The following is a 19933-nucleotide window of genomic DNA, read 5'->3' as shown; positions in this document are numbered from 1 at the left end:
ACAAGTCTTGGAGGCGATAGGGTGAGGAACGAATAAGTATGGTGAGAAGGAGGACCATAGATTACGTGAGGGAAGATATTGGGAGATTAGTTCAGAGATATATGGAGGAGACAAGTTATGGACGGCTTTGTAGGTCAGTATTAGCAATTTGAACTGAATATGCTGAGGGAATGGGAGCCAGTGAAGAGATTTGCAAAGGGGAGAAGTGGAGGAGTAGCGTGGAAAGTGATGAATTAGTCAGGCAACAGAGTTAAGGATGGACTGGAGAGGTGCGAGAGTGTTACCAGGGAGACCACAAAAAAGGATGTTGCAGTAGTTGAGGCAGGAGATGATGAGGGCATGCACAAGCATTTTAATAGATTGAGAGTTGTGGAAAGGACAGATTCTAGAAATATTTTTGAGCTGGAGACGACAGGAGGTGGAAAGAGCTTGGATGTGCAGTTTGAAGGATAGGGCAGAGTCAAGGGTTACTCTGAGGCAGCCAACTTCCGATATGGGGGAAATCGTGATGTAGTTTATTGTGATAGATAGATCAGGTAGGGAATATCTGTGAGATGGAGGAAAGATGATGGGTTCAGATTTGTCCACATTGAGTTTGAGGAAGTGAGAGGAGAAGAAGGAGGATATAGCTGATAGACACTCCAAAATTCTGGACAGCAGAGAGGTGACATCTGGGCTAGAGAGGTAGATCTGAGTGTCATCAGCTTAAAGGTGGTACTGGAAGCCATGGGACTTTGAGTTGTTCCAGGCCAAGGGTATAGATTGAAAAGAGTAGGTGTCCTAGGACAGAGCCTTGGGGGACTCCAACAGAGAGAGGGCAGGATGCGGAGGTAATGTGGGAGTGAGAGAAGCTGAATGTGCGGTTGGAAAGGTATGACAAGATCCATCCAGGATAGGGCTAGGTCTTTGATGCCAAAGGAAGAGAGGATCTGTTGTAGGAGGCAATGGTCAACTGTGTCGAAAGCAGAGGACAGGTCTAGAAGAAGGAGTATTGAGAATTGTCTGTTGGCTTTGGCTGTAAGTAGGTTGTTAGTAATTTTGGTAAGGGCAGTCTCAATGGAATGATGGGGATGGAAACCAGATTGTAGATTGTCAACGAGCAAGTTAGATGAGAGGTGGAAGTAAAGTTCAGCGTGGACGTGCTGCTCCAGGAGTTTGAAAGCAAATGGGAGCCATGATATGGGGCTATAGCTGGACATAGCGGTCGGGTCGAGGGATGGCTTTATAAGGATAGGCGTGATTGTGGCATGTTTGAAAGCAGAAGGAAAGGTACCAGAAGTTAGTGATAGGCTGAAGAGATGGGTTAGGGAAGGGATAAGTGTGGTGGTAAGGATGAGGAGAAGGTGAAATGGGATGGGGTGAAGTGCACAAGTGGTGAGGTGTGATTTGGAGAGGAGACGATTAAGCACTCTTTCAGTGATGTTGGAGAGGAAGGTTATGGGGGAAGGGCATTGGCCTGGTATAAAAAAGGGTTGTACTGGTTGAACAATAAAGACTTGTCTTGTTTGGTCTATCTTATTTTTGAAGTGTGTGTCAAATCCTCATGAGAGATGAGGGAGGTCAGAGGGGGGCAGTGGTGAGCGGAGGAGGGAATAAAAAGTGTTGAATAACTGCGAGGGAAGATTTGAAAGTCAGTGTTGCTTGATTGAATGCAGTGAAATCATCTTGCAAATGTGTTTTCTTCCAACGCCGCTCTATCACCCTGGACACTTGCCGGAGCTTTTTTAGTGATGTTATTGTGCCAGGGTTGTCTATTGATACGTTGCACTTTGCCATGAACGAGAGGGGCGACCTCATCAATAGCTGATGCGAGACTGGCATTGTAGAAAGCAGTGGCAGTGTCTGTGTCGTGGAGTGAGGATGTGGATGCCTGTGGTAGAATAGAGTCAGAGAATGTGTGGGTGTCTAGGTGTGAGAGGTTTCTGCCAGGGTGCGCTAGTTTCTGGACATGGATGACAGGTGAGGAGGACACCGATGAGAAAGTGAGTAGATGGTGGTCAGATAGAGGGAGAAGGGAGGTTGTGAATTTAGATAGGGAGCAGAGACAGGTGAAGATCAGGTCTAGTGTATGTCTGTCTGTGTGGGTGGCTGAGGAGGACTACTGAGTAAGCCCAAAAGATGGAGCAAGAGACAGGAGATTGGAGGCTGTTGACTGAAGCGTATCAGTAGAGATGTTGAAGTCACCCATGATGATAATGGAAATGTCAGTGGAAAGAAAGTGAAGAAGCCATGTAGAGAATTGGTCAATAAAGGCAGTGGCTCGGCCTGTAGGTCGGTATATGATGGCCACGTGGACGTTGGATTGACAGTAGATGTGGACAGAGTGGACTTCAAAAGAGGGGAGGGTAGAGGTGGTATTGGGTTGAAGTGCAGTTAGTAGAAAGGAGAAGACCCATTCCTTCACCATATCTGTTGCCAGGGCGAGGAGTGTGGGTGAAGTGGAAGCCGCCGTAACACATCGCAGCTGCGGAGGCAGTGTCGGATGGTATCAGCCATGTTTCTGTGAGGCCGAGGAAGGTAAGATTGTGAGAGAAAGAATTCAAGAATCACATGAAGCTTATTGCAGATGGAGCGGGCATTCCAGAGTGCTCCAGAGAGAGGGAGCAGGGGGTGGGCATCAAGGACACGGGTTTAACGTTGGAGAGATTGCGGTAGTTCATATTAGGTAGGGAGCGGTAGGAGGGGGAATTAGTGGGAAGTTGTGGGGGTCCATGATAGGCAGATATGTCGCCAGCAGTGACAAGAAGCAAAGAGAGGGAGAGCAGGTGGGAGACCATATGATATTTGACAAGTCCACAAGATATTGTAGCAGAGGAGAGAACAGTCCTTCAGTAATGTCTAACCTTTGATTTTATTTTACAATAATGCAATAATTAATTTTCAAAGACGGTAATCACACCAAGAATGAACATTCCATCCTTCTATTGAGATCAGGGATATTTTAGCTAACCCTCTGCATAGAAGCTATGGTAAAATGATAATGAGCAGGGCCATATTGAGGGTACCAACTGAAATTCCCTAAAGTTTTGGATACTTGGAGCCAATCCCACAGTTGGCCAAATCTAGCAAAATGCAGCTACACTGGATCCATCCTTATTCCCTGGTTTCTTAGTTAAACAATGTTTTGGGGTACATTTGGCAATATTATTTTGGCATCGTACAGTGGGTTTATTTAAACGCCATTGCCCCAATTCGGCAAGACCGTCGATTTTCTCACTAGTCTTGATAAGTTGGCATGTTGAAGTGAGGCTTTCCTGAATCCTTAAGAGGTGCTCACCTCTTAGTGAATGAGGAGCATCTGACAAGTGGCGGATGCTTATGTATGCCACGCCAAAAATTTTACGAGTATTATTTCTGGTGTAAGGAGCACCATCGCTCAGTACCTGTATAATAGTGCCTTACATACGAAAATAAGTTGCAATATGGAGCTATATGAGCCTAAAACATATGGACTTTTTTGCTATTTGTGATATTTGAATATAGCTTTGACTTTCTAAATATACGGGTGCAAAAGATGCTGATGTGAATAAGACCACAGATTTATTTCCCAAGAAACTGAGTTGCAATTACTTGTTGTCTAGAACACTACACTGCCGGTATGCTCTATGTATATGTCATACCCATTATATGGACTTACATTAGCATTACAGATTGAGTCTGTACATTAAAATAACAACTGTAATAAATGATGGCTCACATGCATTCAGAGAGAAATTCAAGTGTTTATTTTAAATTAATCCACGTCCTTTAATTTTCGAGTAGCCCAGACAGGCTGTTTTCTTTTGGTTCTCCAAAGTACTAACCTTAAATATTTACATTTCATCTGATAGAAACTTTTTATCATTGTCATGCCCTTTTTTTCGGAATGTTTACCATTATATATGGGAGTGTTTGAAAAGCTATAATAAAAGCATTTTTACACAAGATGTATATTTTTCTATGTCACGGTATCTTTTATTAGGCATTTAGGTCCCTATTCGAAATATGCCATTGGTGCGTATGGATTACAGAGTTATGTTTATGGCAACACAGGTGAAAAAATGGACCTTAAAGGGTTATTCCCGAGAAAACAGGTGATCCCCAGTCGGACTGGGGATAACTTCCTGATCACTCGGGGTCCAACGCTGGGACATAAGTGATGCTGGAACCAACTTCAAGAATAAGGCTCTAGATCCCCGTTTTAAATGGAGAAGAGGTGCAATTGTGGAACTGCCGGAGAAAGCCGAGCACCTCATATACTGCATGGCTTTCTTCGGCACTTCCTTAGACAATTAATAGAGCACATGTGCAATTCTGCTCCATTAAAGATGAGGCTCCCCTTTCTCGAAGTTCCTGAACACCGACCGTATGGATCAGAAAGTTATCTTTAGGATAAGGGATACCCTATTTTTGAGGGAATATCGCTTTAAGTGTGTGTGATACTTATCACATGTGTGTAGGTTTTATATATTTAGAAAAATTCTAAAGGGCATGTATTATCAGAAATAGACATTCAAATTAGGTATATCTATTATATACTGTAAGGTGGCTGCTGGACACATAGTTGATGGGAGGTATGTATCACGGAGGTGGTTGTCATCTGTGATATAAACCTGGGGTATTGCTCTGGTACACGTAGTACTAAGAGGCTTGTTAGGGGATCTGGGCCAGGTGTATGGGCAGCTGAAAAGATGGCTGGGTTTGGCTGCTGACATACCCCACCCCAGGGTGTGGTTTACTTTGTAAATTGGGGCCTGTTGTCTCGCACATGGTCTGTGTGTGTGGATGGTGATACACCTTCAGTGGGACTACCTGCATGGATAGAAAACTGTCTCAAACTGATCAGGTGAACCCGCAGCTAAACATACCTATTTAAATTCTGTGTTTTGCACCTTTATGCTGGGAAAGGGCTGCATTTAAGTTTTCCTGTGGGGTGATTTTTGTGGAGTGAAATAAACTAGCCGGACTTGTAAATAGAAACGATTCCTGTGATACCTCATCCTGCCCCCAAGTGAGTAGCATTGCCACAATATATATAAAATATGAAAATGACATCACTCCACTCATCATGGCCTGGCCTGTACAGTAAAGCTGCCTAGAATAGTGCATTTTTCATTATTTGAAGAGTTTTTTTATATGGATATCTAAAAATATTGAAAGAGCTCCATGTGCAAATCTGTGAATCTAGTTGTGGCACCCCAGCGGTTCAGGTACCACAGTGGTATTGCCTTCCTCTCGGGGAGGGTGATGCCATGCCTGGATGCCTGGAAACGAGGAGAATCCCTTTGGTAGGTAAGCTGTACATTCAACACATTCTGACTCCAAGCCAGAAGGGGGAGCTCTGAACCCGGTTTTCAGGGGAGCTTCCCTAGATAATATACATTCTGGTCTGGAGGAGGAGTTAGTTAGTCTGGTGCAGACAAGGAACAGAGAAGGAGCACAGGAGAAGTCAGGAGCTAGAGGAGAGTTGCGAGTGGGCTCCCTCTAAGCTAGAGCACAGAAACCAGGCACCGGGAGCCCGAAGCTGTGTGGAACTACAAGTCCCATGGCTGTTGTGAACTCTGTTTTTGGGCTCCCTCTTGTGGTCACAAGTGGTACTGTGTGAGTGCTGTCTTTGGGCTCCCTCTGGTGGCTCTTTGTGTCATTCTGCAGGTCTGAGGCTGGATCAGCTGTCTCGTTATCTGTTAGCTGGTTTCCTATTTAGCTCACCTGGACTTTCAGTGTTTGCCTGCTGTCGATGTATTCAGTGCTATTTTTGATTTCTCCTGAATTCCTTCGCTATCAGTCTCTTCAAGAGAAGCTAAGTTTTCTGTTTGGTTATTTTTGCTCATCAGTGTTCAATATGTTTTTTTGGTTATTTACTTGTCCTTGTCCAGCTTGCTAATATGTGATTTCCTCGCTTGCTGGTAGCTCTAGGGGGCTGAGTTTCTCCCCTCACACCGTTAGTTGGTGTGGGGGTTCTTGAATTCTCAGCGTGGATATTTTGTATAGAGTTTTTTACTGACTGCACAGTTCCCTGCCTGTCTTCTGCTATCTAGTATTAGTGGGCCTCATTTGCTGAATCTGTTTTCATTTCTACGTTTTGTATTTTCCCCTTACCTCACCGTTCATATTTGTTGGGGGCTTCCTATATCTTTGGGGTCATTTCTCTGAGGCAAGTGAGGTCTTATTTTCTCTATAGGGGTAGCAAGTTTCTCAGGCTGCGTCGAGACGTCCAGGAATTTAGGCACGTTCACCGGCTACCTTTAGTGTGTTTGGTTAGGATCAGGTTTTGCGGTCAGTCCAGTTACCACCTCCCTAGAGCTCGTTCTATGTTCAGTTACTTAGCTAGTTCTTTCTGTGATCCTCAGCCACTAAGGATCATAACAGTACAGCAGGCCAAAAAGTGTTTAATGCATCGCAGAAGTGGGATAAGAGAAGTCCTGAGTACAATTTTTTTTTTCTTCTCCCTTTGCTGCAGTTTGCCCAGCTTCTCTCATCCCCTTAATCTCTGGGTGGCTTTGAGTTCAGCTGCAGACATGGATATTCAGAGTCTGACTTCTAGTGTGGATCATCTTGCTGCAAGGGTGCAAAGCATTCAGGATTTTGTTGTTCACAGTCCTATGTCTGAGCCAAAAGTACCTATTCCTGAGTTGTTTTCTGGAGATAGATCTAGGTTTCTGAATTTTAAGAATAATTGTAAATTATTTCTTTCTTTGAGACCTCGTTCCTCTGGTGATTCCGCTCAGCAAGTTAGAATTGTTATCTCCCTGTTACGTGGCGACCCTCAAGATTGGGCTTTCTCCCTGGCGCCAGGAGATCCTGCAATGCTGAATGTGGATGCGTTTTTTCTGGTGCTTGGTTTGCTTTATGAGGAACCTAATCTTGAGAACCAGGCAGAAAAGGCCTTGCTGGCTCTCTCTCAGGGCCAGGATGAAGCTGAGGTGTATTGTCAAAAATTTCGGAAATGGTCGGTGCTTACTCAATGGAATGAGTGTGCCCTGGCTGCAAATTTCAGAGAAGGTCTTTCTGAAGCCATTAAGAATGTTATGGTGGGGTTCCCCACGCCTGCAAGTCTGAATGACTCAATGGCTTTGGCCATTCAGATTGATCGGCGTTTGCGGGAGCGCAAATCTGCGCACCATCTGGCGGTGTTTTCTGAACAGAGACCTGAGTCTATGCAATGTGACCGAATTCTGACCAGAATTGAGCAGCAAAATCATAGACATCAAAATGGGTTGTGCTTTTACTGTGGTGATTCAACTTATGTTTAGTGTTGAGCGATACCGTCCGATACTTGAAAGTATCGGTATCGGAAAGTATCGGCCGATACCGGCAAAGTATCGGATCTAATCCGATACCGATACCCGATACCAATACAAGTCAATGGGACTCAAGTATCGGACGGTATCCTGATGGTTCCCAGGGTCTGAAGGAGAGGAAACTCTCCTTCAGGCCCTGGGATCCATATTAATGTGTAAAATAAAGAATTAAAATAAAAAAATATTGCTATACTCACCTCTCCGACGCAGCCTGGACCTCACCAAGGGAACCGGCAGCTTTGTTTGCTTAAAATGCGCGCTTTTACTTCCTTCCGTGACGTCACGGCTTGTGATTGGTCGCGAGCCGCCCATGTGGCCGCGACGCGACCAATCACAGCAAGCCGTGACGTAATTTTCAGGTCCTGGATGCCTAATTCTAGGCATTCATGATTTTAAAATTACGTTCCGGCTTGTGATTGGTCGCGTCGCGGTCACATGGGCGACGCGACCAATCACAAGCCGTGACGTCACGGGAGGCAGGAGACGCGCGCATTTTTAAAATTGCGTCACGGCTTGTGATTGGTTGCGTGCCGCCCATGTGACCGCGACGCGACCAATCACAGCAAGCCGTGACGTAATTTCAGGTCCTGAATGCAGAAATAGGCATCAGGACCTGAAATTACGTCACGGCTTGCTGTGATTGGTCGCGTCGCAGTCACATGGGCAGCACGCAACCAATCACAAGCCGTGATGTAATTTTAAAAATGCGCGCGTCTCCTGCCTCCCGTGACGTCACGGCTTGTGATTGGTCGCAATGCCCATGTGACCGCGACGCGACCAATCACAAGCCGGAACGTAATTTTAAAATCATGAATGCCTAGAATTAGGCATTGAGGACCTGAAAATTACGTCACGGCTTGCTGTGATTGGTCGCGTCGCGGCCACATGGGCGGCACGCGACCAATCACAAGCCGTGACGTCACGGAAGGAAGTAAAAGCGCGCATTTTAAGCAAACAATGCTGCCGGTTCCCTCGGTGAGGTCCAGGCTGCGTCGGAGAGGTGAGTATAGCAATATTTTTTATTTTAATTCTTTATTTTACACATTAATGTTGTTTCGATACCGATACCCGATACCACAAAAGTATCGGATCTCGGTATCGGAATTCCGATACCCGCAAGTATCGGCCGATACCCGATACTTGCGGTATCGGAATGCTCAACACTACTCATGTTATCTCAGCATACTCTAAGCGCGTAAAAAAAATCGCTAAATCTGTCACCGTTGGTACTATACAGCCTAAATTCATTTTGTCTGTTACTTTAATTTGTTCTTTGTCATCCTACTCGGTTATGGCTTTTGTGGATTCAGGTGCTACCCTGAACCTGATGGATTTGTCGTTTGCCAGGCGCTGTGGTTTTGTTCTGGAGCCTTTGGAATTCCCTATTCCACTGAGGGGAATTGATGCTACACCATTGGCTGAGAATAAGCCTCAGTATTGGACTCAAGTGACCATGTGCATGACTCCTGTACATCAGGAGGTGATTCGCTTTCTTGTGCTGCATAATTTGCATGATGTTGTCATTTTGGGTCTGCCATGGCTGCAGGCCCATAATCCAGTTCTGGATTGGAAAGCTATGTCTGTTTCAAGTTGGGGTTGCCACGGGATTCATGGCGATGCTCCTTTGGTGTCAATTGCTTCTTCCACTCCTCCTGAGGTCCCTAAGTTTTTGTCGGACTACCAGGATGTATTTGATGAGCCCAGATCCGGTGCCCTGCCTCCTCACAGGGATTGTGATTGTGCTATAAATTTGATTCCTGGTAGTAAGTTCCCTAAGGGACGACTTTTTAGTTTGTCTGTACCAGAACATGCCGCGATGCGGAGTTATATAATGGAGTCTTTAGAGAAGGGACATATTCGCCCGTCCCCCTCCCCTCTTGGTGAAGGATTCTTTTTTGTGGCCAAAAAGGATGGTTCTCTGAGACCTTGTATAGATTATCGTCTTTTAAATAAAATCACGGTCAAATTTCAGTATCCTTTGCCATTATTATCTGATCTGTTTGCTCGGACTAAGGGGTCCAGTTGGTTCACCAAGATTGATCTTCGTGGTGCGTATAACCTTGTGCGTATTAAGAGGGGGATGAATGGAAAACAGCATTTAATACGCCCGAAGGCCATTTTGAGTACTTGGTGATGCCTTTTGGACTCTCTAATGCTCCTTCTGTGTTCCAGTCCTTCATGCATGACATCTTCCAAGAATATCTGGATAAATTTATGATTGTGTATCTGGATGACATTTTGGTCTTTTCTGAGGACTGGGAGTCCCATGTAAAGCAGGTCAGGATGGTATTTCAGGTCCTGCGTGCTAATGCCTTATTTGTGAAGGGCTCAAAATGTCTCTTCGGAGTACAGAAGGTTTCCTTTTTGGGTTTTATTTTTTCTCCTTCTACTATTGAGATGGACCCAGTCAAGGTCCAGGCTATTCATGACTGGACTCAGCCTACATCTGTTAAGAGTCTTCACAAGTTCTTGGGTTTTGCTAATTTTTACCGTCGCTTCATTGCTAATTTTACTGGCGTGGTTAAACCCTTGACGGATTTGACCAAGAAGGGTTCTGATGTGACTAATTGGTCTCCTGCGGCCGTGGAAGCCTTTCGGGAGCTGAAGCGCTGGTTTTCTTCGGCTCCAGTTTTGTGTCAGCCTGATGTCTCTCTTCCTTTTCAGGTCGAGGTTGATGCTTCTGAGATTGGAGCAGGGGCTGTTTTGTCGCAGAGAAGCTCTGATGGCTCTGTGATGAAGCCTTGTGCTTTCTTTTCAAGAAAGTTTTCGCCTGCCGAGCGGAATTATGATGTTGGTAATCGGGAGTTGTTGGCTATGAAGTGGGCATTTGAGGAGTGGCGACATTGGCTCGAGGGAGCTAAGCATCGTGTGGTGGTCTTGACTGATCACAAAAATCTGATTTATCTCGAGTCTGCCAAGCGGCTGAATCCTAGACAGGCTCGTTGGTCGTTGTTTTTCTCCCGTTTCGATTTCGTGGTCTCGTACCTGCCTGGTTCGAAGAACGTGAAGGCTGATGCTCTTTCTAGGAGTTTTGTGCCTGACTCTCCGGGAGTTTCAGAGCCGGCTGGTATCCTCAGAGAGGGAGTGATTTTGTCTGCCATTTCCCCAGATTTGCGACGAGTGCTGCAGAAATTTCAGGCGGATAGACCTGACCGTTGCCCACCAGAGAGACTGTTTGTCCCAGATAGATGGACCAGCAGAGTTATTTCCGAGGTTTATTCTTCGGTGTTGGCAGGCCATCCTGGGATTTTTGGTACCAGAGATTTGGTGGCTAGGTCCTTCTGGTGGCCTTCCTTGTCGCGGGATGTGCGTTCCTTTGTGCAGTCCTGTGGGATTTGTGCTCGGGCTAAGCCTTGCTGTTCTCGTGCCAGCGGTTTGCTTTTGCCTTTGCCTGTCCCGAAGAGGCCTTGGACGCACATTTCCATGGATTTTATTTCGGATCTTCCAGTCTCTCAGAGAATGTCTGTCATCTGGGTGGTGTGTGATCGTTTTTCCAAAATGGTCCATTTGATGCCTTTGCCTAAGTTGCCTTCCTCCTCCGATTTGGTTCCTCTATTTTTTCAGAATGTGGTTCGCTTGCACGGAATCCCTGAAAATATTGTGTCTGACAGAGGATCCCAGTTTGTGTCCAGATTTTGGCGGATCTTTTGTACTAAGATGGGCATTGATTTGTCTTTTTCGTCGGCCTTCCATCCTCAGACGAATGGCCAAACCGAGCGAACTAATCAGACCTTGGAAACTTATTTAAGATGTTTTGTTTCTGCTGAACAGGATGATTGGGTGACTTTTTTGCCATTGGCCGAGTTTGCCCTTAATAATCGGGCTAGTTCTGCTACTTTGGTTTCGCCTTTTTTCTGCAATTCTGGTTTTCATCCTCGTTTTTCCTCGGGTCAGGTTGAGCCTTCTGACTGTCCTGGGGTGGATTCTGTGGTGGATAGGTTGCAGCAGATTTGGAACCAGGTGGTGGACAATTTGAAGTTGTCACAGGAGAAGGCTCAGCGCTTTGCCAACCGCCGTCGCGGTGTGGGTCCCCGACTTCGTGTTGGGGATTTGGTATGGCTGTCTTCTCGGTATGTTCCTATGAAGGTCTCCTCTCCTAAATTCAAGCCTCGCTTCATCGGTCCTTATAAGATTTTGGAAATCCTTAACCCGGTGTCATTTCGTTTGGACCTCCCAGCGTCGTTTGCCATTCATAACGTGTTCCATAGGTCTTTGTTGCGGAGGTATGTGGTGCCTGTGGCTCCTTCTGTTGAGCCCCCTGCCCCGGTGCTGGTTGAGGGCGAATTGGAGTACGTGGTGGAGAAGATCTTGGATTCTCGTATTTCTAGACGGAGGCTTCAGTATTTGGTTAAGTGGAAGGGCTATGGTCAGGAGGATAATTCCTGGGTTGTCGCCTCTGATGTTCATGCGGCCGATTTGGTTCATGCCTTCCATGTGGCTCATCCTGATCACCCTGGGGGTTTTGATGAGGGTTCGGTGACCCCTCCTCAAGGGGGGGTACTGTTGTGAACTCTGTTTTTGGGCTCCCTCTTGTGGTCACAAGTGGTACTGTGTGAGTGCTGTCTTTGGGCTCCCTCTGGTGGCTCTTTGTGTCATTCTGCAGGTCTGAGGCTGGATCAGCTGTCTCGTTATCTGTTAGCTGGTTTCCTATTTAGCTCGCCTGGACTTTCAGTGTTTGCCTGCTGTCGATGTATTCAGTGCTATTTTTGATTTCTCCTGAATTCCTTCACTATCAGTCTCTTCAAGAGAAGCTAAGTTTTCTGTTTGGTTATTTTTGCTCATCAGTGTTCAATATGTTTTTTTGGTTATTTACTTGTCCTTGTCCAGCTTGCTAATATGTGATTTCCTCGCTTGCTGGTAGCTCTAGGGGGCTGAGTTTCTCCCCTCACACCGTTAGTTGGTGTGGGGGTTCTTGAATTCTCAGCGTGGATATTTTGTATAGGGTTTTTTACTGACCGCACAGTTCCCTGCCTGTCTTCTGCTATCTAGTATTAGTGGGCCTCATTTGCTGAATCTGTTTTCATTTCTACGTTTTGTATTTTCCCCTTACCTCACCGTTCATATTTGTTGGGGGCTTCCTATATCTTTGGGGTCATTTCTCTGAGGCAAGTGAGGTCTTACTTTCTCTATAGGGGTAGCAAGTTTCTCAGGCTGCGTCGAGACGTCCAGGAATTTAGGCACTTTCACCGGCTACCTTTAGTGTGTTTGGTTAGGATCAGGTTTTGCGGTCAGTCCAGTTACCACCTCCCTAGAGCTCGTTCTATGTTCAGTTACTTAGCTAGTTCTTTCTGTGATCCTCAGCCACTAAGGATCATAGCACATGGCTGAACCTGAGGTACAGCAACAACCAGAGTCTGGAGTCACCGTGAATAGAGACCCCAAGGAAACGGCTTGAGTTGCCTACCGTGCAGGTACTGTCCCAGGACAGGAGAGAAAGAGTACCTTGCCAGAAAGCCGCAGGCAGTCAGGGACTAATATTCAGTGCATAGTGGAAGGCTACCAATCTGACCTGACCAAAGGGGTTCAATTTGTTTCCAGGCTGCCTGGACTCCACTGTCACCTGTTGCCAGTACCCTGGACTGAAACTGACTGCCAACAGTAAACCAGGTAAAGACATTGCAACCCCGTGTCCTTCGTTTATTCTGGCACCACAAAACTCTGGCCAAACACACCAGGAGCCCTGGGGACCCCACTTCACCTGTGGGAAGTGAAACAATTTTTGCTGAGGCACCATCACCCCCAAAGGACCCCTTTAAGCAGCATCGGTCACTCTTGAACGAGAACCACAGGTGGCGTCACAAACTTTTATTATTTTCACATCCCCTTTAAAGACTGTTACCCTTTTACTTGGGCGCCCTGGGCCACGGACCGGGTCGCTGCCACCGTGACCTCCCCTTTAACAACGGCGAGCGACTCATAGTTTCAATACCAGATCGTGTACTGCCCACCTGGGGAGGTTGTGCATGGCAGGCACAACACTGGAGAGTTGTGTGAGTCCACTAGAGATGCCTGCAGCACAGACCGCTGGTTTATAGGCATATACTGCTGGAGCTGGAATGAAGGTTTGAGAATCAGAAAAAACTTGCAGGATATGCTGGGCACTGCCAGAGGATGAAGGATGTCCAAAGTCAGGTAGATGAGCAGGTTTTTTTAAAAAATTGTATTGCACATTTCGGAAATTGATCCATTAAATGTATGTGAGGAAGGAGTCGGATCAACTCTGAAACACATAATACAATTAAGAAACTTCTTCATCTACCTGACTCTGGACATCCTTCATCTACTGGCAGAACCTGGAATATCCCACATTTTTTTCTGATTCTCAAACGTTCTTTATATGGATTGTCACACTAACATAGAACAGTCCAAAAACTAAAGGTATGTGTGTGTGTGTATACAGTATGTACATACATGTACTTATTTCGGTTGTCTTTCATTTTAATGTAACTGTTCAAATAAAAGAAAAGCTCTTGGAATATTGAAAAATGCAATTTTCCAGTGAGCTTTGCTGTACAGGTTGGGACATGATGAGTGGAGTGATCTCATTTTCAATTGGTAAGTGGTACATTAAATACCAAATAGCAGCTCTAGTTTACTGCTGGAGATCTACATACATATATTATGAAAAATCTTAATTAGTCCCAAAATCATCCCAGAATCGTACGTCAAGGCTCCATAGCGCTCATATTAAAAGTATAGTTCATGTATATCTTTTTCCTAAATGGCTGTGACAGCTGTGAAGGATTCCATCCATTGGCCACCCACCCATCACCCATAGTATCCCATGTGAAAAAAAGCATATAACGGTATGTTACGTTATTTTTTTGTTTGTTTTTTCACTGGGTGGCAGTAAATTGCATTGATTTGGTGTCATGATATATATATATATATATATATATATATATATATATATATATATTATATATATATATATATTTAACACAATTCTAGAAATGTTAAGGCTGGGCCCATGACTTTTCATCTTTGGTAAAATGACTTAAAGGGGTATTGAAATTGGACCAGCTTTATAGATTAAGCTCCCTTTATCAATATAGATATAAAGATAGAGCAGGGAGTAATTAGAAATAAGATTTTCATTAGACAATATGGTTCCTTTGATCCTGACAAAAAGCATAATTATGACTTGCACTTTTTCCAGACGAGATGTTACAAGCACAGGTGGTAATTAAACAGCATGGAGAAACACGCACGCATACAAGAATGATTAACACATAGGCCCCTATTACCTTCCTGTTAGCTAAAAATTACAGAACTGAGAAATTATGGGCCGATTACATTTTTTGCATTTTTGTTCTTTTTTGTCTATTTTTTGTGTTTTTTGGCCTGTTTTCACTTGTACTTTATTTTTCCTTGTAATATGCTTCTTTTTAAGTCTACTTTGTATATGTTCACCTGTTTTTGTTTTTTATATTCGCCACTGTAGTTTATCTATGTTTTTGGGTGATTCATTAATTGTGAATTTTTAAAAAAGTCACAACCTTTTTACTCAAATATACTCCAATCCTCTCCCAGAGAAAATATTACGGTATGTACATCTGGAATTTTTGAAATTTTGTTAGAAAATGTGACTTTTTGCACCAAAGAAGTCACAAAAAAAGTTTAAAGGCACAAAAATAAAGAGTATTTTTGATTTTGCGCAAAATTAATAAACCACCTGCGCCATTTGGCATTTTGAAGAATTCGGTGAAAAAATGTTAATGAATACTACGAGACAAAAAAGAGGAAATGTGACTTACAAAAATGTGAATGATAAATCGTGATGTATGTTCTAAATTTCACTTGTTGAAGACTGCTAGGCTAGTCCTAGGAAAATAAATCTTAAAGGGATATACCCATCACTGACACAACTGCAGGAACAGTTGTCCGAATGAGCGATTGTTCAAAAGCTATGGAAGCGGTCATCAGAAAAACATCTATTGTTTAAATCATGTTTTTGTGTTATTGTAAATGTTGTTTTTTAAAAAAAAATTTGCAAATGTTTTTTTTTTCCATATCACAATTTGTATAAAAAAACCTGTTCCATTTTTTTCTTCTGCCACTGAGGCTTTCCTAGACTCTAATTTTGTTTTGTTTCAGGAAATAACACATGCACATAGCCATAATGGTCAGATCTCGACCCTATCTTTTATACTGAAATGTCTAATGAGTCTTTACAAATGTTATTGTGAAGGGAGGGGGAGCAGGGAGGCTGTGACATCACCAATATTCAGTGGCGTAACTAGAGTCCGATGGGCTCTTTGTAAAAAATTTAGACCTGGATCCCCACCTACATGTTGGTCAGATTAGCCCTCCTAGTATCCTAAATCCTAAAAAGACATATGTGTTGCCTCCCCCTTCCATTATGTAATAATGTCTCCCTTCATGCACTAATGTCACCCATCCTGGGCTCCTTTCTGGTATAACGTCCTCCATCCTTGACCCTTTCTGGTACTAATGTCCTACATCCTGTGCCCCTTCCAGTAATTATGTCCCCCATCCTGTGCCCCTTCCAGTAATTATGTCCCCCATTCTGTGCCCCTTCCAGCAATAAAGTACCCCATCCTTTGCCCCTTCCAGTGATAATGTCCCCCATCCTGTGCCCCTTCCAGTAATAATGTCCAACATCCTGTGCCCCTTCCAGTAATAATGTCCCCCATCCTGTGCCCCTTCCAGTAATAATGTCCAACATCCTGTGCCCCTTCCAGTGATAATGTCCCCCATCCTATGCCCCTTCCAGTAATAATGTCCCCCATCCTGTGCCCCTTCCAGTAATAATGTCCAACATCCTGTGCCCCTTCCAGTGATAATGTCCCCCATCCTGTGCCCATTCCAGTAATAATGTCCCCCATCCTGTGCCCCTTCCAGTAATAATTTCCAATATCCTGTGCCCCTTCCAGTGATAATGCCCCCATCCTGTGCCCCTTCCAGTAATAATGTCCAACATCCTGAGCACTTTCCTGGTTTTATGTGACCATCCTGTGCCCCTTCCAGTAGTAATGTCCAACATCCTGTGCCCCTTCCAGTAATAATGTCCCCATCCTGTGCCCCTTCCAGTAATAATGTCCCCCATCCTGTGCCCCTTCCAGTAATAATTTCCAATATCCTGTGCCCCTTCCAGTGATAATGCCCCCATCCTGTGCCCCTTCCAGTAATAATGTCCAACATCCTGGGCACTTTCCTGGTTTTATGTCCCCCATCCTGTGCCCCTTCCAATAATAATGTCCAACATCCTGTGCCCCTTCCAGTAATAATGTCCCCATCCTGTGCCCCTTCCAGTAATAATGTCCAACATCCTGTGCCCCTTCCAGTAATAATGTCCAACATCCTGTGCCCCTTCCAGTAATAATGTCCCCATCCTGTGCCCCTTCCAGTAAAAATGTCCAACATCCTGTCCCCCTTCCAGTGATAATGTCCCCCATCCTGTGCCCCTTCCAGTAATAATGTCCCCATCCTGTGCCCCTTCCAGTAATAATGTCCCCATCCTGTGCCCCTTCCAGTAATAATGTCCCCATCCTGTGCCCCTTCCAGTAATAATGTCCCCCATCCTGTGCCCCTTCCAGTAATAATTTCCAATATCCTGTGCCCCTTCCAGTGATAATGCCCCCATCCTGTGCCCCTTCCAGTAATAATGTCCAACATCCTGGGCACTTTCCTGGTTTTATGTCCCCCATCCTGTGCCCCTTCCAGTAATAATGTCCAACATCCCGTGCCCCTTCCAGTAATTATGTCCCCATCCTGTGCCCCTTCCAGTAATAATGTCCAACATCCTGTGCCCCTTCCAGTAATAATGTCCCCATCCTGTGCCCCTTCCAGTAAAAATGTCCAACATCCTGTCCCCCTTCCAGTGATAATGTCCCCCATCCTGTGCCCCTTCCAGTAATAATGTGTAACATCCTGTGCCCCTTCCAGTAATAATGTCCAACATCTGTGCCCCTTCCTGGTTTTATGTCTCCCTTCCTGGGCCCCTTCCAGTAATAATATCCCCCATTCTGGTGTAATGTAAATGTACATCCAGTTGAAATAGGGGCTGGCATTGGCGTGCCCTCCACCCTTATGTGCCAGGTCGAGGTCACACACTCTGAGACCGCCATCTTTACGCGGCTGCCTATAGTTATTGTTGGATCCTGTGTTATCATCTGTGTATAAAGGTGTTAGCTGTCAGTGATATCCTGCCTCTGGTGATCATGCGTCTGCTGAAAACTTTTCCTGAAAATTGCACGATTTCTAATTTTGTTTTGTAGTAAAAATCGAGGTTTGAAAAAAATTGGCAAAATTCTTTTGAAATTCCACATAATTAAAAATGTGGCTATAAACAGAAGGTCATTTTCTGAGTATAGCCTCCGTTTAAGTGAATGGTCACCATAATACTCAAAACAGGAAAGCAGCTAAAAGAGAACACATAGGTAGGATCCTTTCTCAGATCACTGTTCTAGGTGGATTCAAAGCAAAATTAGATATTTATTCAGCTTTGTTAATAATTCTTTGCTAAATATGCTGACCCTATGAACAATATTGGAAGGGCAGGATCTAATCATTGGGTTTTCTGCTTACAGGCAGCAGGCTCTACTGGCTGCAATCAGTGAAAAAGATGCCAACATCGCCTTGCTGGAACTATCTGCCTCAAAAAAGAAGAAAACACAAGATGAAGTGATTGCTCTCAAGAGAGAGAAGGACAGGCTGGTCCACCAGCTAAAACAGCAGGTAGTTACTAGTACAAGTATGGAAGATGACTATGTCTCACCACTGGAGTCAAGTATGTCAAACGATTCGTACTTAGAGGGGTATTCCAATATTGGACATTAATGGCATTAGTGCTACAGTGGCTTATTGCTCTCTTGCTATTGAAAACACATGCATGCTCAGTTGAGGCAGGTATGTTTTTTTTTGAGTGATTGGCCAACAACTATCTTAGGTGTAGGGTCACCATAATACTCAAAACGTGGACACCAAAAAAAAGGAGTATACTTAGGACAAGGTAGGATCCTTTCTCCAATCAATGATTGTTTTAGAACTTTCAGAGCTTATCATTTCTATCACCAGCTGGTCTGTCACGCCCCCTCCTGTGATAGGCAGCTCACTGTCTATGGATATTCTATGTACAGAGCCTGGTGTGGGCGGGGCTAGCTTCCTCAGCTCCACAGAGCCTGATATGGGTGGGGCTAGCTTTCTCAGCTCCACAGAGCCTGGTGTGGGCGGGGCTAGCTTTCTCAGCTCCACAGAGCCTGGTGTGGGCGGGGCTAGCTTTCTCAGCTCTGCTGTATTACTAAATCTAAGAGCTCTGATTGTGTTAGAACTGTTGCACCCAGTAATCTAAAAGATACATCATTGGATTCAGCTTCTCTGTGCTTACATTACGCTGCTCTCAGATGAGGTTCCAAAAACCTGCTGACAGATTCTCTTTAAGTTCAGATCGAGCACTAGAGTAGCAAATTTCCAAAAACCTTTATTGCAGAGACCAGTTGACTTATCGGAATGCTCAAGATATTTTATGTTTATAATGTATTTGTTCTATCAATATGCACCATGCATAGAAGATCCATGGACCCAACGTGGACAACTTACCGGGGTGATTGAGTGTAAACATCTACGGCAGCCGCGTGACCCGCCTGTGACTATATACTAGTGTATATTCAGACACTGTAGAAGTTGTGCAGGCAGTTTGCATCAGCCATGTAATTATATCGCTGCAAGAGCCCATTAAGAACTTTCCATTACTTCACCATAAGTAATTCATCCTCACCGGGGTTAACCCTTTGTGGGACTGTATTTTGAAGCACAATTTAAACTAAGCTGGAGTAGCCATTCAGAGACGTTTAGATTTTTTATACTCGGGTCCAGCTTCTCGTCATGTTTTCCTGAATATTAGGAAAATTCCTTTCAGAGTAGATTCCTGACACGAAAAGAGCGACATGTGGAAATGAATGCCCATCAGTACAGAACGGCAGGACGCGCGTCTGTGTGATATCTGTAATTCTGTTACATTACTGGGACAAATACTCCTCGTAAATTGGGGAAAATATTTCTGTTTACATTTTAAAGGACTCGTACAAATGACAGATCTGTGTTATAGGGATATAATATAGCACCGATAGGAGCCTGCTGTGCCCATATTCTACCGATTATATCCCACCACATTCATACATAGGCGTTCTACCCGAAAAGCTTTGCCATACCCAACTACTCCGAATGCCTAGGAATCTATTATCTCTCTATTATCTATCATCGATTATCTATCTATTACCTATCTATATATCTATCTATTATCTGTCATCTATATATTATCTATATCTATTATCTATCTGTATATCTATTTATTATCTATCTATCTATTATCTATCTATTATCTATCTATCTATATAATCTATCATCTATCTATCATCTATCAATCTATCTATTTATCTATCTATCATCTATCTATTATCTATTTATCAATTATATATTTATCTATTATCTATTATCTATCTATCATCTATCTATTTATCTATTATCTATCTATTATCTATCTATATATTTATTATCTATTATCTATCCATCTATTATCTATTTATTATTTATTATCTATTATCGATCTATCATCTATCTATCATCTATCTATATATCTATCTATCCATCCATCTATTCTCTATATATTATCTATCTATCATCTATCTATT

The 19933-nt window shown here is 44.0% G+C and overlaps 1 protein-coding gene across 3 annotated transcripts in view; it reads left to right on the top strand.

Annotated features, from left to right (window-relative positions):
- The window catches only part of ERC2 (ELKS/RAB6-interacting/CAST family member 2), a 1115226-nt gene that overhangs the window by 718869 nt on the left and 376424 nt on the right, over positions 1 to 19933 (top strand). For all 3 annotated transcript variants that reach the window (XM_077278496.1, XM_077278495.1, XM_077278494.1), the window contains one exon: positions 17834 to 17981. In XM_077278496.1, the coding sequence (XP_077134611.1) occupies positions 17834 to 17981 (148 nt within the window). The remainder of the gene's footprint in view (positions 1 to 17833; positions 17982 to 19933) is intronic.

The sequence above is a fragment of the Ranitomeya variabilis genome, chromosome 8 (assembly GCF_051348905.1).
Source record: "Ranitomeya variabilis isolate aRanVar5 chromosome 8, aRanVar5.hap1, whole genome shotgun sequence".
NCBI classification, from domain to species: Eukaryota; Metazoa; Chordata; class Amphibia; order Anura; family Dendrobatidae; genus Ranitomeya; species Ranitomeya variabilis.
Note: the sequence above shows the minus strand (reverse complement) of the source record. Positions and strands in the feature narration are given on the sequence as shown.